This window comes from Vollenhovia emeryi, unplaced genomic scaffold (genome assembly GCF_000949405.1).
Source record: "Vollenhovia emeryi isolate VEMERY1.0 unplaced genomic scaffold, V.emery_V1.0 DF939128.1, whole genome shotgun sequence".
NCBI lineage: Eukaryota > Metazoa > Arthropoda > Insecta > Hymenoptera > Formicidae > Vollenhovia > Vollenhovia emeryi.
This window is the reverse complement of record NW_011967238.1, coordinates 1,272,164-1,294,670: the sequence shown is the minus strand read 5'-3', so window position 1 is coordinate 1,294,670 and position 22,507 is coordinate 1,272,164. Positions and strand designations below refer to the sequence as shown.

General features: G+C 46.4%; 2 protein-coding genes across 3 annotated transcripts in view; both read left to right on the top strand.

Moving 5' to 3' along the window:
• The first annotated feature begins 57 nt into the window (after positions 1-57).
• Positions 58-8,034, top strand: LOC105568564 (breast cancer type 2 susceptibility protein homolog). Its single transcript, XM_012024342.1, has 12 exons — positions 58-512; positions 589-691; positions 1,541-1,679; positions 1,772-4,920; positions 5,110-5,260; positions 5,333-5,545; positions 5,617-5,827; positions 6,051-6,226; positions 6,305-6,561; positions 6,651-6,834; positions 7,045-7,323; positions 7,522-8,034. The coding sequence occupies exons 1-12, from the start codon at positions 458-460 to the stop codon at positions 7,879-7,881; spliced, it is 5,277 nt and encodes a 1,758-aa protein (XP_011879732.1). The 5' UTR covers positions 58-457; the 3' UTR covers positions 7,882-8,034.
• A 942-nt stretch (positions 8,035-8,976) lies between these two features.
• The window catches only part of LOC105568563, a 30,945-nt gene continuing 17,414 nt past the window's right edge, over positions 8,977-22,507 (top strand). For both annotated transcript variants that reach the window (XM_012024340.1, XM_012024339.1), the window contains exons 1-2: positions 8,977-9,543; positions 10,548-10,595. In XM_012024340.1, coding sequence (XP_011879730.1) covers positions 9,265-9,543; positions 10,548-10,595 — 327 coding nt within the window. In that variant the 5' untranslated portion in view covers positions 8,977-9,264. The remainder of the gene's footprint in view (positions 9,544-10,547; positions 10,596-22,507) is intronic.

Here is a 22,507-nt window from a genome sequence, read left to right as displayed (position 1 = left end):
TCTGCTGAACGCGGCCAATGATTCCCGGTTCTCTCCGAGTAATCCGACGCACCGCCAGATGGCGACGCGCTTGCTCCAGTTTTTTACTTCCGTCCGCCGCCGCGTTCGGCGCAGCCGAGCCAGGCGCCTCGTCGTCCGGGCGGCGCGTTTCTCTCCTCGCGTGCGTGTACGCGGGAGGCTCGCGCGTTACATGAGGGAAATTCAAAACAAAGGCACGTAAGCTCCGCCACCGAGAGAAACCGGATTGTCGCATCCGCGCGCGGGCGAGGGTCGTCGAGAGCCGGTGGCGATTGAGATCGCGAGATCGACTGTCGAGTCTTCTCTCGGTCTCGCCGGAATCGCGAGGAAGCGGCCGGCGTTCGGCCACAACCTCTGCGTACGGACGGCGAACAAGGGAATGAAGCGGATAAACGAGGCGCGTATGCGTGCGTTGCGATGAGAACGGACGACGTCAACCATGGATCTTTCGATAGCTGACAACGTCGAGGACGAGTCCGACGAACTGTTCTCAGGTGACAACCGCGTGTCCCCCCGAATTACGGGCGGCGATGGCATTCTGGCTTCGTTCTTACACGCGTGCATTTTTAGATGACGAACAAAAAAGGGAGACTGGCTCCAACGTCCTCCAGGATGTCTCGGTCTCGAGTCGCTGCGAAATACCCTCGTCGCTGCTTGATAGTCCCAATACGATGTAAGACACATTTCCATCTTGTTACTCTGAAGTCTTGTCGTTGTCTAAAGCCGTATCTACAATGTGCTCTCCGCGTCTGGAAACATTCCATCTTGTAGTCAATAAATACGTTTAAAAAATCGGTGCACATTGATTAATTGTAAGCTGTACATTGCATAATCATAGATTGTCGACAAACTTCTCGAGCGTTTCGATTTGTATAGAATGGAATGTTTCTAGATGCAGAAGGCACACTGTAGATAAGGTTTCATAGTGAATTCGGTTGCTTCAACTTCTCGTTGGCGGGCACTCAGCCCTTCCTCAAGGCTGACACGGCTAATGGCGCAGAGTATGACAAATGCTTGTGCTTCAGAATATCATTATGCAAAATATAAAAGTGTATGGCAAAGTATGAGAGAGAGAGAGAGAGAGAGTCTCTCCAGTGGTGAACTCTCAAAAGATTGTACGACTCAATCTTCCTTGTGGATGGTTGCTTGAATTAGTGCGCACTCTCTGAATACACGCCAAGACTTGTTTAGTCTTGCCAGTCAATTCTTCCGTTTAACTTTGTCTTAAGTACACGTTGAAAAAGTATTTAGCCAAAAAATGATCCGTACGAGTGCCGTACAGGTCATTTTACTGGCTAAGAATATTTCAAGAGATATTTAAGACAATCCTTAAATATAAGAATTGACTGTAAACAAGTCTTAGTATGCACTCGGTGCAAGCAGCCGAATTCACTATAATATAGCGATGCAAGAGCGAATTTGTCGCTAGCAAGTAAAGCCGCTAAATTATATTGTCTGCCGCATTCGATATACGAGTTCTAATCCCTAAATTATTGGTCACTTGTATAATTGTTAATAACAGAATATCAACCGACGCTGTAATTCCGTCTACGCCGTTGAGTCTGTTGCCCTTTTTGAGTAAAAAGAACGAGCAGTGGACTAGCGACTTGGAGACACCAGCACAGGCTCGCACAATGCCAATGGCCAGCTCAGCAGGAACAGTAATGCATCTTTTTTATAAGCATCTTTATTACTTCATGGTAGTCCACCGAGTCGAGTTAACACAACGTCCCGTGTGTCATTAATATTTCAGACAGAAGAAACACCTAAACTTGAAGAGCGTACGCCTGATCTTTCAGCTGTTAGAAGCGAAGACGTAACTATCTCTGGTTCCCCAGTTATTGCCTTTAGAGCGACAAAGAGACGCTCCAAGCGTCGCATATTCAGATCTTCCTTATCTATAGACCCGTCGGCTGTGACTAGCAATGAAGATGTTACTGCAAACGCACAAGTAGAAGCACCGGTTATTTCTGATACTAATTCCGTAACCGTGCCAAAAATTGGATTCCAAACTGCTCGCGGTAAAGCCATCGATATCTCCGAGCAAGCTTTAGCCAAGGCCAGAGCGTTGTTTGCGCAGGATTTGGACGACACTTTGATAAACGACGCTACGAATGCCAATCCGTCTCTTGAGAGTGCTCTTATAGATTGCAAGCCGAAAGGTCTCAATAGAAATCAGAACACACGTAATGATGAGTCAGAACTTCTTATGAACACAGTACCTGATAGTTTAAACATTTCCACGCAGGAGTTCTTTAGCAATGCCTCGTTCAGCAAAATAGACGAGTTAAGCTTTAACACTTTTAATAATCGAAAAACAACGGAGGCTACTGCCACGCGATGTAACAATGAACAGATTGTCGAGGATATCGGCGAAGAAAGGAACGTTGAGGAAAATAAAAGTATAGGTTTCTTTACCGCTCGTGGTGCTCCAATTAAAGTCTCTGAGCAAGCGTTATTTAAAGCGAAGAGACTGTTCGCAGATGCCTTCGATGCGGACGAGGTGCAGAGTTATGAATCATTCACTAAAAGAAATTCCAGCGAAGAGAAAAACAGACCTCTGCCATCCTCTTCGTTTGTTGATAACGTTTCTGTCAACATTGCGAAAGGAGCCTCAGCCAAACCGAAACCACTTACAGAACAGTTGAAAAAGTGCGACAAAGTTTGCACTACAGATTGTACAAAGCCACTTGTAAATAAAAGTTCTGGTGAAGAAGTCAATAAAGTTCCTATTTTATTTTCAACTGCTAGTGGCAATCCCATTAACATCTCGAAAGAAGCGCTGTCAAAAGCGAAAGCATTATTAGCCGATGAATTGGACAACGCTGATGACGATACATTAATGAAATATTACGAGGGATTGTACGCAGATAGAAACCCTATGACAGTAAGAAACACGACTCTACCGTCTTCCACAAGTAACAGTAACTCCATCAGTATCTCAAAAAAGTCACCGCCAATAGCAAGAATGTTGTTCGCGAAGCAAGATACTCCCGTTGAATTCACTTGCAAAAATAAAGCCGATATTTCTGATAACGAACAGAGTAATATAAATACTTCGAACATTAGATTCCATGCTGCTTGTGACGCGCCTGTTAATTCTAGAGCAAGAGCGTTGTTTGCCGGACAATCGGATGATTCGTTAGAACCGATCGTCGCAAGAGAAATTTATAACGATGATAATGAAACGAAAAGACAGGAAACAAAAGTTCCACAAATTGGATTCCAAACTGCTCGTGGTAAAGCCATCAACGTCTCGGAGCAGGCTTTAGCCAAGGCGAAAGCACTGTTTGCAGACCATTTGGACGATACGTTCAGAGCATTCGTTGCAGAGGGAACCAATGACGATAAAGTGAAGGGATTAGAAGTGAAAACATCAAATGTTGGATTTCAATCTACTAGTAGCACCAGAGGTTCTGAAGAGAGCCCGAAAGCAAAAATATCGTTCAAACGATTGGATAATGAACCGGAATCGTACACCGCGAAAGCTACTAGAATCGACGATAAGGTGGAAAATAGACAAGAGGTAAAAATTTCAAGTATCGGGTTTCAAACAGCTCGCGGAACATCTATCAATATTTCAGAACGAGCGTTATCCAGAGCGAGAGCGCTATTTGCGGATGAATTAGATTGTCCTTTAGAAATGGACATTCTCGAGAACATCGGGGACTGTCGCGATGACGGTCGAAAGGTAAAAAAACGCGACTTAATAATACCGCACGACGGACTGCAAACTGCAAGCGGCCAACGGATACCGGTTTCGAACAATGCAGCATTAATAGCACGAGAATTATTCTCCACTGACTACCTGGATGAAAGTAATTCTGACTTGGGGCGCGCATCGTTGCAAAAGCGCAAACTAAGCGAGACTAATGTAGACGAGAGCACACCCCAGGGCAGGAATCGCGCGTCCGAAACGAAAAAGGCACGTCTTAGCGGGGAATTTCAAGCTAGAAGATTGTTTCCCGGTAGTCCGAGCGTTGACATGGCTAACGACGAGAACCAAGATTCGAACGTGAAAATGCAAGCACCTTCCGTCGCGGTTTTCGCCCTGGGTTCGCCTCAGAGGAATACGGTAGAGCCAATCGAATCGGATACGATGGGCAGTCCTGTTTTAGGGAGGCAGCCTATCTTGAGAAAACGAAAGAGTTTTGATCGTCAAAGGGACGAATGTAGCGCACAAGCAGATATAAAGATACTAAATACGGAGAATCTAAAAGTGCAGGAGAACGTTGTGCAAGGAAGCGCAGCTGACGAAAAAATAGAGGACGATAAATTAACGAAGACGCCAACACCAGCGCGAGTCGAGAAGGAAACCGCGAAGGGCAGTAATACGGAATCGAGCGACTACGGCGACACTCAGATGATGATGGACTTTCTCGACCACTCGACGAAGATCCTGCAGGAGCGCGTGGCAGCCGCGTTGGAGCAGGAAGCGATAATCGTCGCGAAAAAGAGACACGGGTCGAAGCAATCGGCGGGCCACCTGTACCGTTTCAAGCAAGTCAACTCTAACGCTCGTCTGTCGTTGAGGAGGATCAGCGGTGGCGCGCCGCCCGAGCCGCGTTCCCACCAGGAGCTCGTCGCACGACGGATATCGCCGAGGATCCTGGAGCTCACCGCCGCGACCGCCGCGACGTACAGATTCCGTTGCTCCGACTTTTACGGGGACGACGTGGCGTGCAATAACGTGCACGGGATCGCGATGGAGGACGGCGCGCGTGTGATCCTGGACGAGAACGGATACGCGGGGCTCCGCGAGCTCCTCCGCGCGTTCCTCGCCAGCCCCAGCGTAGACCCGAATCTCGTTCCCGCACGCTGGGTCGAGAATCATTACCGGTGGGTCGTGTGGAAATTGGCGTCGATGGACCGAATGAAGTTTGGCTCGGCCGAGTTATCCAGGTATACTTAATATAACGGAACTAGCACGCGGATCGTCTCTAGATTAAGTCGCGCGGTATAATTTTACGAAACTAGTTTGCCACGGTTTCAAAGCCAGGCGTAGGTGCCTCGACTTCTAAAGGAATCGTTGAATAATTATTTTACGCGATTAATTAGAGAATTATTTTACACACTTTTCTTACATCTTAGGGCATTAACACCTTCGCATGTAATGGCGCAATTAAAGTATCGGTACGATCGAGAGATCGATCGGTCCCAGCGACCGGCAATAAGACGCATTTTGGAGAAGGACGACGTCGCGTCTAAGAGAATGATTCTCTGCGTGTCAACTATAGTAGAAGTAATGAAGTTTCGATCGTACTGAATTTTCGTGGCAAATCGTAGCATGTGCCTCACGCATTTTAATTTGCAGAATAATAACGAAAGTGTGGAGATAGGGAAGAGTCCGCGCGTAGGAGAGTCCAGGTGGAAGATAGAATTAACCGATGGCTGGTACAGTATAAATGCCTGTATCGATTTAGGTGCGGTGAGGAATATATCGATCGGCAAAATAAAAGAGGGCACGAAATTAGTGGTATCCGGCGCGGAATTGCTGAATTGCGATCAAGGTTTCCACCCACTCGAGGTAGGCGCTCGATTTTTATCGGGATCGGAAGCGAAAGCCAGTTCAGCTGATTGATTTCCCATTTCGTCCAGGCACCGGCCGACGTGTGCTTAAAATTGCACACGAATTCAACCAGGCGCGCACGATGGGACACGAAATTGGGATACGCGCCGCGTTCGGGGCCGATACCCATCAAGTTACGTAACGTGTGTCCGAGCGGCGGTTTAATCAGCAAAATGACAATCGTCATCGCTAGAGTGTATCCGATGTTATATCACGAGAAAACCGCATCCGGGGACTCGAGTAAGATACGTTTAAATCTAATCTCGCGGCATCATGGGAGGCGAGTTAGGCCCGGCTTCACCAAACGTCGCCTAACTTTAATCTTGGCTCACTTCACGTTTGTCTCTTTCTAAAGGAACACTTGGGAAGAGGCAAAGAACGAATTAAGCCGAGCTTAAAGTTAAACAACGTTGGTGAAACCGGGCCCTCGCGATCTAATTCTTACCTTTATTTCCCGCGATAGTTGTCAGAAACGCCAAGAGCGAGGAGAAAGCGCAAAGCAAATACGAGCAGCAGTATCAGACCAAGGTAGAGGCGTTCTACGCTCAAGCGGAGGAGCTTCAGGGAGAGGGACTTTCTTGCGAAATTAATGATATGGCGATACAGCTGAACGAAGATTATGAAAATTTGCGTACAGAGGTATACACGACTCAGTCTATCCGATTTGCGAAAATTCCTTTCGGTACGTCAACGTTATTCATTCGCCGTTATAAATAGGAATTCTCTAAAGAGCGGCATAACAAATTGCTGAAAGAGTTACGTGAAAAGGGGGAGCGGTTCAAGCAGAGGATGCAGTCAAAATTGCGCGAAAGCCTGCCGGGACCGCGGCAGGTTTCTCAGCTGCTCAAGGTTCGCGTGTGCGACGAAAATGCGAACGCCATTCTTTCAGTTTGGTCGCCCAGCGAGGAGGTAGTCGACGCGCTCAAAGAAGGCGCGTGTGTTGCGCTCTGCAACATCGTGGCTTCCGGAAAGAGGTAGTGTTCTCATAAAAAGGAGTAACTGTATCGCCGCGCGGATGTAATAGCGCATAATGCCCGATTTTACGAGGATAATTGTTTAACAGGGGCACCGAATTGCAACTCACCGCACGCCGGTCTGCAATTTTTAAACCAGGAAAGATGCGCGACACGTCCTATCCCGCTAGAGCGTGCATGTCTCTGTGCGAAATAGCAAATTCCGAATTTGTCCCACCTTACGGAGAGTTTGATACGGTCGGTCTTGTCTGTTCGGTCGGTCCTGCCCCTTACGTAAGTGTTAAATTTACCAAGGTCTTTTTGTTTTAATTGAAGAAATAAGTCGCGAAATACAAGAATCATGGAGAATAAAAGGGCTACGGATAATATATCATTTAGAAAAGATCGAGCGATAGAGATCTTTCGGAACTTTCTGAATTTTACCCTCACCTTGTATACCTAAAGTTTCTCCGATTTAATGTTCCATATGGAAACGTATCGTAGGGCATGAAAGACTTCGAGGCCGTACACTTGGCACATTGTAAAGCGAATTCAAGCGACTCCTCGTATCTCTCGATATTGTTTTGGCAAGGAATAGCCAGTTACGGCTACACGGAGATTCTCACTGTCGGATCTATCGTAGCTTGCAGCAATTTAGAATGGCGAAGGGCAACTTCGTGGAACGTCCCAGCGGCGTATTGCACGGAAAGAAGCACTTTTACGCGCAATCCTCGCCGAAATCATTTACACGAATCGTTCGAAAATCTGCGAAACCTAATCACGGTACGTTATCTTTTTCCATCACATATTTTACGTAATTTCAACGTAACTATTTTTTACAGTTTTAAGTATAACTTTTATAAATAGACAAGTTTTAATATCTTAATAGAGAGAATTTTGAGTTTATTTTTATTATAATTTCTCAACCGGTGTTTTTATTATAATTTCCTACTTTAAATGTATTAAATATGATTTTTTAAGGATCCAATTAAATACGTCGAGAGATGTGCTTTTGAGCTTAACGTGGAATTGCAAAAGAAGTCGACGCCTACGCGCTACATAGCAGGTAAAAATACTCCGATTAAGATATACAGTTCGACGTCAAGCGCCGCCCAAAAATTGGCCGATTGTATGTCGCCGCTGGCGACATTGGGAACGGGCGACAGATCGAATTCTATCGCGTCCAATCCCTCGATTCAGAAACGACTTGAGAAACTCCAACATTACGGCGAGGCGCCCGAGCTATCTCCTATCATACTAAAAAACTCCAAGAGGATTTCTTTGGATTTTCAATCGCCCATTCGCACTCTGGGTGTAGACTCGACGAAGAAGTCGATTTAAACTCGTCCGCCACGGCGGAACAACATTGATAATTATTTTACGTTGTTGATTTCATTTTACAGTCTCATTCTAATTAGAAGTGCCTTAAAATAGTGTAAATTTGTTAATAATTACTAAATGTTCATTAATAAACTGTTTCTATAATTATAGTAATAAAGTAGTTTTATTACGCCTGTATTTTTTTCTACTTCCGACCCTGATCCAATTAATCTTTAGTCCTACAACCTCAAACAATCCTGCATCGTCTGAATCAGCGATTAAAATGTTAAATGAAAAGAAAATTAAGTCGCTTGAATTAAACGTTGATGTCACGGGCATAAAATAATTCACTCAAATGTATTTGCTACGGATTTTAATTTTCAGCATTAAACTAAATATCCAGATTATTAAGACAACTATCTGATGCGTTTCGTTCATTAATACACTTTTATTTTAATTACGCCGATATTGCTGATACAACACAATTTTTTTTCCGTGCAGAAATGTCGGATTGTAATTAACATCGAATTGATATGTTGTCAAGTTATATTTTTGCAAGAAATTGTAAAGTTCACGGTGATAATCTCTAAACTATTCTTTTAAAGAGAAAGCCGTTTGTAAATCCCCGGACATACACGAGTCCAGGTGTCAGTCCAGCTGTTATCCCTCCGCAGCTGGTCGTTTTCACTACACCTACATTTTTCCAAGTTTGTTGGTGAATTTGGAAATTCAGAATATTCTTCCGGAGCGATTCGCAAAAGGCTTATTATTTAACGCGAGCAGAATGGAGCAAGAAACGAGAGAGACCTTAGCGATTTTAAACTATGTAACAAGAAATTCCTCCCTGGCTCTTTCGCATATACAATTTGCAATGCTCTCGCCCATTTTTCCACTCGCATCAATTGTGTGTGTGTGTGTGTGTGTGTGTCTCGTGCCAAGTTAACAAATGCACGAGAGAGAAGACAGCGGTTTTTCTCGCTTGTTGCGAACAATAGCCGGCGTAGCGAGCGGGGACCCTCACGGACCGTCATGCGATCGAATCGCATGCGCTCGCGGCAGACAGAGAGGCAGGAGAAACTAGAAAAGGACTGCGCGTGGACTTTGGCGCTCAGTTCAACACGCGCCGGCGTACCGTGCGTCTCGTTTGCGATTTTTCCCCGGCTGCTCGACCGCCTCCGGTGGATGGATTTAGGAGCCACGCGACCGACACGCTGGGCGCCAGGGAGGATCCCGGTCGCGTTGTGTTCTGTTTTCCCTCCCGAGAGAGACCCGTGCGCGGCGGCGATGATCCGCGTCGCGGATGTCCGCGCGTAGAGCCGGGCGCTCCGCGGCTCGCAGCCTCTGTCGGCGCGACCCACGCGACCGTAGGTCTCCTCCTTGCTCGCGTCTCAGCAGCGGGCCGCGATGACGGCCGAGACCCCGAAGGTGGAGTTCGCCCTCGGCAGCGAGGTCTCGCCCGGTCGCTTCTTCAAGAGCGCGTTCGCGCGAAATTTCATCGGCAGCGGCCGTGACTGCAAGTCCCTGGATTACGAGCTGCTCGACAACGTGGGGAGCGAGGAGGAGCGCAACGCGAACGGCAACAACAATGCGCGGTGCAACAACAATTTCTTCTCGCTCGTGAACTTCGCGAACGGCGGCGGCGGCGGCGACGCCGCTCTCTGGGAGCAACCGAAGCCGAAGGAGGTGAATGCCTTTTGTACTGTTTTGCAGTCTTTTCTTTCACGACGCGCGATTCTCTCTTAATATCGCGGTAACGGTAACTACGCACGTGAAATATCATCCACTCCGGAGATGATGTTGTGGTATCCTGTTATATATACGGGGGGGACACAAGAAACGTCCTGTCGATAAAGATTCTGGAGCGTACAAAAATTATTTCGCGCCGTGGAATGCGCTAGGCCGCTCCGCATTGCACAGGTGAACGCACAAGAATTATATTCCCCTTTCTCGCGCTCTCGTCCAATTTAGAATCGCTCTTTTTCAAAATGAGCTCAACGCGCGTTTCAGGCACAGCCTTTCAATCGTTTAGTCCGAAGGTCGGGCTTCTGCAGTTTGGTCAAATTGAAAAAGTCTCTCGGGCTTTCGACAAGTTCGCTCCCAATTGACTCCGGAAGCCACAAGTCGTAAACCTCATACATTCCCCGCGGATCCAGTTCTTCATTATAAGGTTGTGAAACTGTACTCCTGGTTCCGGAATCGGCGAGCTTAATAGCGCGCTTGAATTACGACGCGAGTAGAGCGATAGTAGCGGCGTTACTCGAGCGCGTGCGTTCCTACTTTACGACTAATTACGAAATTCGCGGCAAAGCGCATTGAAATCTCCGGAGCGGGCGCGCGCGCCTCTCTCAGTTTTGCAACCCGATTTAAATACAATAAATGGGATTTCTGCCGGACAAACGGCGACCGCGTGTCAGCCGCATTGCGCCGGACCGATGAAATGTCGAAAGACGCAACGGATGTCGCGGGCGAGGACCACGGATTGAGATTAGATTGAAAATTGACCAGTCGCAGCAAGGTTTACTAATCTCGAGTTTCGTAAACTTTACTGCGACTGGTCAGAACTTTAATCTAATCCCAATCTCAACCCGTAGTCCGATACGGGCGTTTACTCTCGTTGAAGACGCACGTTTAATGCGTTACATATTGCGGCGGCCGTCAAATAATGTGATACTTTCTATTCTTGACAGGCGGCACAGCCGGCCGCGGATGCGAATGAATTGGAGAAACTTCGAAAGGTGAGTTTATTTATGCCTCGCCGGCTTTATTACTGCACGTTCATCCCCGGCGCATCTCACCGCGCCAGGCGGACGTACGAGCGCGTACCCCTTTATCTCATTCAACGCGTCGTCAACGTAACGCGGCTTATTTAGGATCCTGAAAGGGTGCCACTTTACTGTTTCGAAACGACTCAGGATCGCGGCGCGAGTGCCGGAATGCCGTGGAGATACTTTGTTTCGCACAATGGAGTCTGGAGCGCGCTCTCGGTTTCGCAACCGAATCGATTATTTCGGAAAACTTTACGCCGATCCTTGGGACGCCGACGGCTGAAAGTTTTGTTTTTAAGCTGCTGTCGACAGTGGTTTAAAAAATAAAAAAATTCAGCCTCCGGTGAACGTTCAGGCGGGGAGGAATGAGTAGAATTTTTTTCAGACAGCGAACATTAAAACGGAGAGGAAGGAGAAGAATGGTTTTCCGCTATTCTTCGGTCCACGGAGGGTCGGAAATTCGCGACTTCGAGGAACGAGTTTCCGCTGCAGTTTCTGAGCGACTTTAAACTCGCGTTGTTCCGAGAATCTCCGCTCTCTTCCCTCGGCGACGCGGTAGAAAAGGGCCAGGTGCTCTTTGACCATGGCGCACTTCGCGAGCCGGCGGAGAGTTCTTTCATGTACGAACGGCGCGATTATTTATTCCGAAAGTAACAGACCACGTTTCCGCTCGTCTTTATTTCGTTGTTAAGCGTTCCCCGATTTGCCGTCGCGGGCGGATGGTGACTAATCGTTCGAAACAACGCGTCCCATAACACACTGGAATCCCGCAATATACTTTTTCATGGCTATTTCCTACTGTTCCCTGCCGTCGCCCCGCACGCACGTTATTGCACCGGAGCGAGCGGACCTCGTGAGAAGAATGTTGGAATAATCGCAACGACCCGAGCACCATTCGGTCACCGAATATTCACACAGTGAGTGGACCATCTATTCCGGGCCCGCTGTGAGCTCCAAGTATCTAGCAACTACTGTAGCGTGGCACGAAATTCCGACCAATAAAATAGAGGAAAGTCCTCTGTTGCGAGACAGTAAGTTTTCAACGTCCCAATTCAACGATCCCACCAACAATTTTCCGCCAAACGGATTTCGCTCCGAGGGCAATAAATTCATGATGGAACCAACGGATCGTGCCTAGTAATTTTGCAGAAACTCCGCTGTCTCATATTAGGAGTCTGTCTCACAACAGGCCACTTTCCTCCACAAGTCAATAGATTACACTCGTCATTAGTCTCGTGATTTTGTTACCTTTAAATAGCACAGCTCTGTCATCGATAATCGCAGCGACTCGCTCGAGACCTAGACCGTCCTAGACCATTGAGATTCTCAAATTAATCTGTAAGGGCCGCTTTCGCAAACGTCGGTTAACTGCTGACCAGAGTTTGACTCTCTGTCTTTTTCTATCTCAAGAAGAAACAGAGAATCAATTAATCTTCGGTTAACTGTTAACTAGGGTTCAGTCGACTCCCTATCTTTCTCCATCTTATGTGTAATATATTTAAGAAGTATATTTAAGAAGAGACAGAGAATCAATTAACCTTCGGTTAGCAGTTAACCGATGTTTGTGAAACTGGCCCTTAGACCCAGTTTCACCAAACGTCGCTTAACTTTATCTTAGTTTAATTCACGTTTGTCTCTTTCTAGAGTAACAGCTGGAAAGAGAACGAATTGAGCTTAAAGTTAAGCGACGTCGGTGAAACCGGGCCTTATTCCTGAAATATTTAATCGCTAGTTCGCGAGCAACGAACGACAAAAATAATACAAGTACCCACTGTCTCGAGAGATCGAGCGATCGACTGTCACCCGAGAGAAACTTTGTTATTTTATTTAAACGAGCGAATTATATTGGGGCCCCGAGCCGTCCGAAATTGTGGGCTAAGCACGTGTCGCCTTAATTTTCCGCCCGCGAAAGCCTGCGCTTTAAATAACGCGGGAAGCGTCCAAGCGTCCGCGCCGTTCCTGAAATATCCGTAGGTGGTTTCGCTCCCGACAGCCGTTCGCCGCAGATCGAGTATATGTCGAGCGGAAGTCCGCTTCAGCCCCTCCCGTAATTATTATCAGTCGGAGGGACCGAACCGCGCGTAGGCCTTTGTGGGACCTATCCGAATGCTCCGCGCGTGTGTTCGTGTACGCCACGTTTGTCCGACCGCGCCAGTGACCGGCGCGGGTACGGCGCGTGATGTCACCATCCTGTTTTTTTCCCCGATCCCACACCGTAGCTGGCGACGAGAAAAATTATCATCCCCCTCTTTGCGCAACAACCCGCCGCTAGAGACCCCGTAATCGGAGACTGGCCACAAGAGTCCGTCAAGTTCCCGCGAGTGGGAGAGAAACGTAGGCTCTCTCACACCTCTACGATCGTAGAATCTCTCACTCGCGGGAATTTGACGAACTCTTACGGCCAGTCTCTGATTGCAGGGTATCTACCTGCCGCGTGTGAAACGAAAGTGTCGCGGCGATCCCTCCTCTGTTTGCGCGAGATAAACCGCGGTCCTATCGCGCGGCACGCAGCACCAGGGAGCGAGATAAAGCTGACTTCTTAGAAAGCGCGAGGATCCATCGCGCAATATAAAATCGCGATTATAACACCTCGTCGCAGACGACTGGGGTTCAACCCCTTGCGCCGCGCGTATCCTCAAATCTTTTATCGCCGCGGGCGATTAAGCGGTCGCATGTCTAGGGACGAGTTATTTGCCTACGCTCGTGAGGTGCGTTTAAGGACACTTGGTTGTTGCCTCCATTTGCACACCTGCGTAATGCATACATCATGGCGCGACACGCACCCGTGATTCCCTTCCTGATCCTTGCCAACGGTTTCACGAGTCACGCGGATAAGATCGGCCAAGAAAGGTTCGTAAGGGCCGGAAGGGCCCTTCCTGTCGATTGCGAAATCGCGCGTCGCGGTAACCGGTTTGTAACAAAGGATAACGACGCAACTCTTTTGTAAAAAAAAAAGAAAAAGAAACCCCGAAGGCGCTTCTTTTCACGAATTCACTTTTACCGTGAAATCCGAAACTCATCGCGATCGTTTTCTCCTCTTGCAGTTTTCCATTGACGCTCGAGAGGCAAATTGCAATTCTTTCTTCGGCTCGTCTGTCGCTCGAGTGAAAGAGGGCACGGAATTTCTGACGCAGGTCGGCGGTAATTAGCGAGCGCGAGGCCGATTAATTAGCCGGGTAAATTGGAGCCGCGGCGGCGACGAAACGAATCCCGTTGCTCGCGTGGGAATTAATCGCGCGACTTCTCGTCTTTTGCCCCGAAACGTTGCTGTCTGCCCCCAACGCACACGGCCGCTGATAAAAGGCGAACCTGCACGCGCGCTCTCTCGCCTCGTTGGCAATTCCCAGGCAACCGTGAACCCTCGTACGACTCCTTTGATCAATTTCTTTCCCTCAATATCCGTCCCGATGGTCGTCGGCTGCATCGCGCCGCGATTATAAAAGAGAACACTTCTTTTTATAGCCTCCCGCTCTTCCGTGTTCGCACGTTATGCGATACGTCTTTGCGGCGTTGTGTAATATCGTTAAATCGAGCTTGGCGTTTAACTTTCCCTGTATGTTATTTTCTTCGCAAATGTAAAAAGCCACGTATTGCTCCATTTGCGAGCTCTCTAGCTATTGCAATAATATAACACGAATTACCCGAGGTAGATGAAACTCGATCCATTCGTAAGCCACCCATTGTTAGGATCCATTGTTAGGCAAAACGAATGCAAGGGAAAAAAATATATAATGAATTGGTTATATTCTTTTCAAGCTGAAACTATTTAAGCCGCGCCGAAGGTTAACGATTTAACGTCCATTTGCACATATTCGTGACAGATATCCATACAGTTTGGGCTCAGTAATTTTCAAGTTGGCTCAAGTGTACGATTACGAATTGGCAATAATTGATACAACTTCAGATGAAGAACAAGCAAACGAGATTGAACGAATACGGAGCTGTGCCGGACGTGCGTGAACACGTCCATTAAAAACAAGAAAACAATGTTTATTATAAAATTTCAACCTCAGCTGGCCACATTTGTCAGCGGAGTGGCCAGCTGAGGTCGATTGAAATTTGAAATTTTATTATTATTAATACTGGCAATCTGAAGAAACTCACTTGTTGAACATTTATTCTCACCGATACCGATGGAAATTCACGGAACTGAACGGACCCGTCACGGATATGTGCAGATGAACCTTTAGGGAGATGCAAACGCTGTGTCGCTAAAATAAAAGCTAGTGAAATGCGTAAAGTAAGCTAAACACAGCATGACAATTCTGTGACGGGGAAGTAGCACAATTAGTCTCCTTTTGCTCGAGTTCTAATGGCGCCGCCTATTTTTACATAGCTCCGCTCGGAGAAGGAACGGAGCTACGCGGTTTCGAAGAAACTTCTAAACGATATCCGTTTAACTCGCGCTGCCCGGAGATATACGATGTTTACGAGGCGAAGTGGCTTCGTGCGGGGCGCGAAGTTCGTAAGAAAGGAAGAGATTAATCTGTCGGACAGACCGAGGTGTTATTTCATTTATAGCGTCAAACTCGCTTCTCGCGCCACGTTCCAGGAACGAAGAGGAAGCTAATGGAACGCGATCGTCACGTGACGAAACATTGACAAGCGATCGAGCACGAGTGTGAAGACGCGAAGCGGAAATATAGCGGAGCTACACTGAGGGGGAAAAAAGTCTTGAATCGAGAAGTATTTCTTGATGTACTACTCTATTTGTGGTGGTACAGATTTGCGGCATTACTGGCCATTACTAGGCATTGCTACACGGAGAGAATTTTCTCTTAAAAGCGTGAGAGCAAGGTCGGCCCCATTTTTTTCGCATTCGATTTTGGTCACAAAGTAGGTACCGAACGAAAGGTCTCGTCGAGCTGATCGCAGATATGTCAGTCTCAGAGTGTACCTGTTGAACGTTCCGGAGATATCGGGCTCCAAAAATTCCCAGGACGTAGGCGATGAAGCCGTCTGGACAGACACCAACCATTTGTTTGGAATGGAATGGAACCTTTGGAGCCCGATATCTCTGAAACGTTAAATAGGTGCACTCTGAGACTGACGTATCTGTAATCAGCTCGACTTTCGTTTGGTACCTACTTTGTGGCCAAAATCGAATGCGAAAAAAATGGGGTCGTTTGCCTATGGACACTTGTTCTCTTACCCTGAAAATCATGTAATCGTGGGACAGCATGGCATTTTGAAGAACCGCGAGAGTTTTTTGAAATTTTACCATACGTTCTACTAGTAATCATACTTAGCATTTTACGTAGGCATTTTGATTTTGACCAGCAGTTTACCCCTCGTAGAAAAGTGACAGCGTTTGATGCACCATTTCAAGCCTCATGCAGTAAGATCCATTTCTGCCTGGAGGATCGTTCTGAAAGATCGTTCTCCTCGAAAAGTTAGATTTGCCTCGCTTTATCGCGGCCGCGCCCCGTCTATTTCGTAACAGAGATTCGATTTTATGCCGCGTCGACCTCCTCCAAGTCAGCACGTAACGCTCTGCGCATGACGCTTTGCAAATTTAATCGCTATTACCTGACGACTCTCGAAATTCCGCGCGTCATCGGCTTCGCCGTGAAAATACCACGTTCCATTCATGTCGCGTCGTGACATTCGCTATTACCGTCGGATCTCGTGACAGCGTAGAGGCGGAGGAGAACAGTATCGCGCGGAGGAGTTACACTTTCCGCGGTCGCGCCGCGAGGCACCGTTATTCGATATTACGGAGACGGCGAGCGCGCGCTTAACCCGGCGCGTTTGTTCGCTGGATCGTGTGGCTATTTACATAACCCAGTCCATGCATTAGTGCACTCTCGGGAATGCAGCATCCAACGGCGGAGTCTTGCCTCCTCCTCTTCCTTCTCCCTCTTCTCCGCCTGTGCACCGTCCACGCTATTCCGTTCACCATAGCCGCGCACGATTGCGCGTGCCGCGATAATAATACAAAGCTGATCCACGTTGAAATCCATACATCTGGCGCGGCTTACATCTGGTACGAAAGGGGTGATAAGTGGCCCGCGGTTCGCAATTACCGCCGATGGGTTGCGGACTGGTGGCGAGTGCGAGTTATCGTCAGGCCGGTCAGCGAAAACGTTTTCGTTGAGCGGTTCCGTTCTGAAAGATATATGTAAAACAGTGTGTTCGAACCTGGGAGGATCAACTGCCTCGTATTCTTCAGGGAAAGGACGATTTTGATAGTTTTCACGCTCCTTTTGTTTGAGGATCGGGCAAGTCTCCTTCTTCTTCCTCGTGTATTAGGCTTAAAGCCTGTTTTATCCAGTTCGTTCTGGTACTTTGAGCATTTTGGTTTTACTTCATCTTCGGTAGGCTGCTAACTTTACCGAAGATTGGGCAAGTGTTGATTAAAATTGGCGTCGTTAACGTATCTTTGTAACGACTCGTTAAACATTTGATATGTAAAACAGTGTGTTCGAACTTGGGAAGATCGTCTGCGTTGCATTCTGCAGGGAAAGGGCGATTTTGATAGTTTTCACGCTCCTTTTGTTTGAGAGTTGATTAAAATTGGCGTCGTTAACGCATCTTTATAACGACTCGCTAAACATTTGACGTACTCTCTTTAAATGCGTAGGGAGATACGGAGTATATCTTAACTCTCGTAAACTCATAAAGTCATTAAACGATAACTCATTGTACGCGCTAAGGCGAATTAGAGCAGCGATATTATTAGACGAGTAATCGATATACCAGACAGGAGACTTTTTCAAACGCATGTCCGATAAACGGCTGTGCAAGAATTAATTTTTTGTTCGAGGGTGAAAGATGTACGAGTTCGCGTTTTCCCGTGGATAAGCTCGCGCGCAATGCCGATGGTGTAAGAGCGGGAAAATTACTCGGTACAAATTAAGGCTGTTACAGTTTTTCGATGTCAGTCTGTTTAATGTGTACGCAACATGTGTTACGATGTGCGCGCGATAAATGCGACGGCTGATGGGAAAACCAAATAGATTTATCAGCGTGTAGAATGTATTTACAAGCGAGAACATCCTTTAGAGACCGCCTCGCTCTTCATTGTTAGCACATTCGTCGATCTAGATAAGGGCCGAAAGACCGAGATTCGCCGTAATGAGGGCGCTTCATGAATATTCATGAATATATTCATTTTATCTATGCCTGAAAGAAATTGCACCCGTCTACGTTCTATTGAAGTAAAATAGATTAATGAGAGTTCGCTCTTTCGCAAAACATACCTGTCCAAGATAGAAATGACAAGAGATCGTCCGCGACTCGCGTCTTTTCGCCAAGGTTTCTATGAATATTTTACCTGATCTAAATATGCAAATTAAATTCCCAGAATGGTCTGGTCACACATGTGTGTATGTTAATCCTTTCTGCGTTCGCACGTGACACTAGACATTTTTGGCGTCATAAGATATTATGCGAACATGATAGATGCACACCGGTTCATTCTCAGAATTCGCGAGGGATCAGTTACATGGACAAAGCGATTTGACGTTACGTCACTTTCGTCCAGATTGTACATTACGCGGTCATAAAGTACAGTTCAATGATCCGCGCAATCTAGTCCGTAGATCGTAGCGAGCGTTTCTCTAGTTCTCTAGTTCGTTCATTTGAAAAATGAGCTGCTTAACTCGACGGACGATCAAGTCGATATCTGGCTAAGCCATTGTTTTCAATCAAGTTAACACAAACCGCTGTTTTTTAATTGACGGACTCACGAGGGTAAAACAAGTGTTTTGAATAAATTTCGAACTTTAATCTAATAAGAGCCTAGAGCACAATTATATTTATATATATACACGTACATATAATTTTAGTTTTATATATGTACATGCATATGCACAACTAAAGGATACAATGCTACATTAGCCAATTTATTAACTACGTCTCTGCTTAGGAAGGCTCTTATTTGACGATTACTTACACCACAGTGTCATTACTCTCTGCACTGTCGGGTTGCGTTCCACTCGGGTGCCCTCAGCCTCTTCCGGTTGCCTCTATCCACGAAATACGCACCTTCCCGAGCACGTACAACATGCATTAACCGCGTACATTCCTGCGTGCGCACATTCCGACAGCTCCATCTCTTTGTCTCTTTTGTTAGCAACGTTTACTAGCACCGCTCACACTATGTGTGCACGAAGATATACATACGAATTTATTGCGCAGTGTAATTTCAATTAGTGTAACAAAGGAATATAGGAAATAGAATCCGATGCCCGAGGCATTGCGTGTTTCCGACTTCTTCAAAAGTTGAAGAACTGTAAAAGTTGCATTCGCAAAATTGAAATCTATATTTGTGCAATTATTAAATTTGTATTAATATTTGTTCATATCCCTATACTTTTGTAATTTCATTATATTTTTACTGTGTTATTTCTTATACTCCTGTTTTAATATTAATCCACGATGTAAAGGTAAAATAAATTAACTATCTTAAAATAACGGAAGAAAGATACGGAAACATTAAAGCAGAAGCTTTGCCCATATATCCCTGCATTTAGGTCAAAAAGTCAATCGCCAGCTGGTTCTCGATTATGGGATGAGATATCGCGTATGCCTAAGGGCTACCTCGTTCATTTCGTTTTTCTATCTCAAGGATCGAAACGCACAAGGCTCGCTGCTTCGCGGCTCGTACTACTTTCTTTGTTTTCGCAATAACGAGCGGCCGGCGCGATAATGAGGGGAAGAATCTTTAAATACCAACCACCATGACTGTCAAGGAAGTCATGATATATAACGTTACGTTGACATTCAATTTGCATCACCATAATTACACCGCATGACATATCTGCAATGACTCTCTGCTTTCGTATCCTCTTTTTCTTTACTGTGCCCTCTGAACCTCGTCGAACCAGTCAAGAAATCAAGAAGCAGCTGAACATAATTGAGATTTAAAAATACAAATTCCTACGCGATGGCAATTCGATCTACCTCGCTCTCGTGAATTTTTATCTTTTCCGCACTTTCTTTATACCAAAACCCCTTATCCAGGCACGAGAGAACATAGAATGCAATTTACAGCCCCTACGAAAACTTCCTACGACTTTGCTACGAGAATTGCTGACCTGATCACTCGACTGTCGGAATATAGAACAGAGCGTGTTAAAATTATAGGCTTTACGGCCAATAAGAAGATTGCCACGAATCGCTCGACCAAGATCGGGCGATTGAATCGAATCGTTCTCCACGTTCGCCAAATAAGTCGGTTCTCTCGCGCGCGAGAGGCGGCGATTCAGGCACCCCGGCAAGAAACGGAGGTAAAAACGGCGTGAGTCACCAGATTCCTTAATTTTTACGAGCGCTCGCGGATTCTCCATGGCCATCAAGATCAATTGCCATAACCGATGGTCAGTGTACCTAATTGCCGCGTGACCTCGCGCGTTCGGATAAACGTATATGTGCATATACATGTTGTATATATAAAAGTAACTTTCCGATGCAGCGGGGAGATGTCCGCTTGCGAAAGCCGGCAACCGTGAACTCATCATAACTAATATTCTGAGACTAATGAGAGTGCCACCGCCGTGGAGGGGTTTTTTTTTCGCGCGGATGAGAAGGCGGGAAGAGACGCTCGTCGTGCTGTTGAACTCTAACAGTCGTCAAAATAAACGCGAGCCGTAAAATTACCTACTAGGTAGTTAATCCAGGCATACCCGGTGTGGACTATAAATCACCAGAGACTCAAAATTCCTACGTTCCTCGCGAATAAATCAAGATCACGTCCTTCTGCCTCTCAAAGTTCTGCGCTCTCTGTCTGCTTATTATTTCCTAGTGCTTCTTCAAACCGAGTATTACAAGATTTCATTACGACGAGAAGGAAAACCGAGTATGAGAAGGTATGATAAGAATGATCGAGAGAGGCTCCGGTCAGGGGCATCGCACGAGAATTTTCCCAGCGACTGTTTCGAATGTGTCCGAGTGAAAGCCGACGTGTGCGAGCGCAATGCAACGGACAGTCGCGCGCGAACTCACCTATAATTCTGCGTGTACGCACGTAACGGCGCGTTTTGTAATAAGCCGGCTCGCAGAGCCGCGTTCTCGTCGTCGTTGTGCATATAATAATTCGCCTGCCCCGTCCTCACGGGGGACAATCATTATTCCAGAGTGCTGGGCAAGTAGGCGGCCTCTCCTGTCCGCCGTCGCTTATCTCATAATCTGATCGATAATGAGTAAACTGCTAATCAAACGCTTCCGGGATACGTTGCGAATTCAGCTGGAAACCTCGACTGCGGCGAGGCTTGGCAGGCGGAACTTCGGGACAAATAATCGTGCATGACCGCTAACTGAATTGTCACGATTGTCGTGAAAGATTTCTAAAATTTTATGAAAAATTAATAGCAGTCTGTGTAATATATGCAACACGCCGCATATCGTTATTTGTATATTCGAGTAAATCTGAAATAAATACAATAGAGTTGAAGTGGGACCCTCAATAAAACTAAACAACATATAGAAAACGGCTAATGCGGGTCTAAGGCAAGATGTAGGCAGCCTATACTTGTAATTTGTTAAAATGTGAATTCATACACCGTTTATCTCCACCTTTGTCCCGCGCGCCGGTTTCTTTTCGGACATAATGCAGTTTTCTTACGGGTGGAGTTATTATCGTCAGCAAAATTCACGTGTTCAAGTGGATAAACGATTTGTAATTATATTTTAAATGCTACGTTTAGCATTTTTATAATAATACATTTCAAATTAGAAAACATGTATTATGTCTTTTCCAACGTTATATATTCTGCAGGTCGCGCAATGCGATTTAACAGCAAACCGGCCGGGAAAAAAATTGCACATTAAAATATTTATTAAAAACGGAAACTTCGTAATAGGGGGGGGGGGGATACTTTTCTACTCAATTACAGTGCTATTAACATTGATGGGCCCATAAAGACGTCTGGAAACTGGCGATTCATTGCGAGTCCCACTGCAACAATGGCAATAATCTTTCGCTTTCATGCGCGACCAGCAATTAAATCCGAACGGGAGAGACAGTCGATACAATAAAATTATAACTCTGCTGAGAATCATTTTTAAAGATTGCAATAATTGCACGTATAATACAAGTGCCGGTAAAAGTAGCGAGGACTTTTAATCCGAGTTGTCGTACGCTGAATTGCACGCCGGTGTTTTCCCCATAGACGTCTCGCGATTCCATTTACTCGGCAACGAGGAGAAACCGGTGAGGGCATTGTGGTGTACCGAGTTGCGGCATTACTGGGCATTACTAGGCATTTTTTGGACATTAGTTTGGGTATTAGGCCTTGCTGAGGCACTACAAAGATACAACGAGATACAATAAGATAAAACAAAATAAATAAGACAATAAGACAAAGTAACGCCCAGTGGGCATTAGTGGGCATTGGTGTACGAGATTTTGGTCAGCGGTTTCCCCCTCGCTCCGCAATATACACACAAAGACACGCAAAAAAAGCTGTACCAGAGCTATCTATTTCCGTCTCTAACGCGGCCTTGAGCACTGTCTCTTCCACGTTCCCTTCCTCTGTGTTCTTCATCGTCGAAAGTCTCGTCACGACGAGATTCGACCCACCGCCCCTTTTTGCTCCCTTTATCCTCCTGTTAACATATTTGGCATACCGTCGGAATAACCCGCGCTACGTCTCCGTCCGCTCCACCGATTCTGTGGATTTCACCGCGATACACGAGCCTAAACTGAAACCGCGATATCATTGGGATTTATCCGCCGGGGAATTCTGTGCCGTGCTCCCTCGCGTCTGGAAACGCACGGTGATACACGAGCCTCGTATTTCCTCTCGTACGTGGATTCCACGATCAGTGCTCGAAAATAGATTTGTCCTCGCCGAAAATATAAAGGCTGTCTTTGAATCATATGTGTTTCAAGAGTTGGGCGATTTTTCGAAATGAGGGACGAGACGATGCAACTTTAA